Source organism: Lagopus leucura, unplaced genomic scaffold (genome assembly GCF_019238085.1).
Source record: "Lagopus leucura isolate 7727_CA_CO unplaced genomic scaffold, USGS_WTPT01 Super-Scaffold_100002, whole genome shotgun sequence".
Lineage (NCBI taxonomy): Eukaryota > Metazoa > Chordata > Aves > Galliformes > Phasianidae > Lagopus > Lagopus leucura.
Window position 1 is genome coordinate 50,616,600 of NW_024962263.1, and position 1,088 is coordinate 50,617,687.

General features: G+C 76.9%; 1 protein-coding gene across 1 annotated transcript in view; it reads right to left on the minus strand.

Moving 5' to 3' along the window:
* Positions 1-851, minus strand: part of CEBPD (CCAAT enhancer binding protein delta) — a 1,270-nt gene extending 419 nt beyond the window's left edge. The window contains exon 1 of the mRNA XM_042869650.1: positions 1-851. This exon is cut by the window's left edge and continues 419 nt beyond it. Within this exon, the coding sequence (XP_042725584.1) occupies positions 1-667 (667 nt within the window). The 5' untranslated portion in view covers positions 668-851.
* Positions 852-1,088: the final 237 nt, after the last annotated feature.

Here is a 1,088-nt window from a genome sequence, read left to right on the forward strand (position 1 = left end):
GGCCGGGGGAGCGCGCGGGGCAGCCCGGCGGGGAGCAGCCGCCCGCCGGCTCGGGGGAGGTGGGCGGCGTGGGCTGCCCGCCCAGGTTCATGATGGTCTGCGCGCAGGTGGCGATCTGCGAGGGCAGCAGCGAGGACGAGAGCTCGGCGTCGCTCCACTCGGGCTCCTGCTTGAGGGCGCCGCGCGAGGAGGCGGCGGAGGAGGCGGAGGAGGGCGGCGGGGAGGAGGAGGAGGAGGCGGGGGCGGCGCGGGGCCCGGCGCCCGGTGGGGCGCTGCCGGCGGGGCCCGGCTCCCTGGCGGCGGGCGGCAGGTACTCGCCGTAGTCCCCGCCCCGCTCGGGCTTGTGGTTGCTGTTGAAGAGGTCGGCGAACAGCTCGTCGTTGCACAGCTCCAGGTTGGGCACGGCCGACATGGAGTCGATGTAGGAGCTGAAGTCGATGGCGCTCTCGTCCTCGTACATGGCCGGCGCGGCCGCGCTCAGCTCGGCCAGGTCCGCGCCGCCGCCGCCGCCCGCCGCCTCCTCGGCGCTCATGGCGCGGCCGCCCGGCTTGCAGGCGGGGCCCGGCCCGCCGCTGCCCACCTTGGCGTCGTAGAAGTTGGCGGGCTCGGGGCACCAGCTCCTATAGCATGCCGGCGAGTCCAGGCTGTAGAGGGCGGCGGCGCTCATGGGGGCTCGGGGCCGCGGGCACCACCCGCTGCTGCGCGCCGCTCGCGGCTCCACAGCTTCCGACGGGCGGAGGGGAGCGGGGCCGGGCTGCTGCCTGCGGCTGCGGAGCGCTACCGGGCTGCGGAGCGGCTCCGGACTGCTGTGCTGCGCTGTGCTGCGCCGGGCGCTGCTCCCCGCGGGCGCGTCTCGGGACCTGGCAGTGCAGGCGGCCGCTCGGTGCCTTCTTATACGGCGGCGGCCCCGCCTCCCGTCCCAGTGACGGGCGCGGGGTGTTCCCGGCACCCCCGGGGACCCGGAGGCGGGAGCGGGTGGGGTGCGAGGCCGTGAAGGAGGAGGAGGAGGAGGGGGAGGTGGCCGGGCTCGTCCCTGCCTCTCGGGTGTGCGTGTGTGCGCGGAGGGGTGGGAAAGGGTGAGGTGCTGC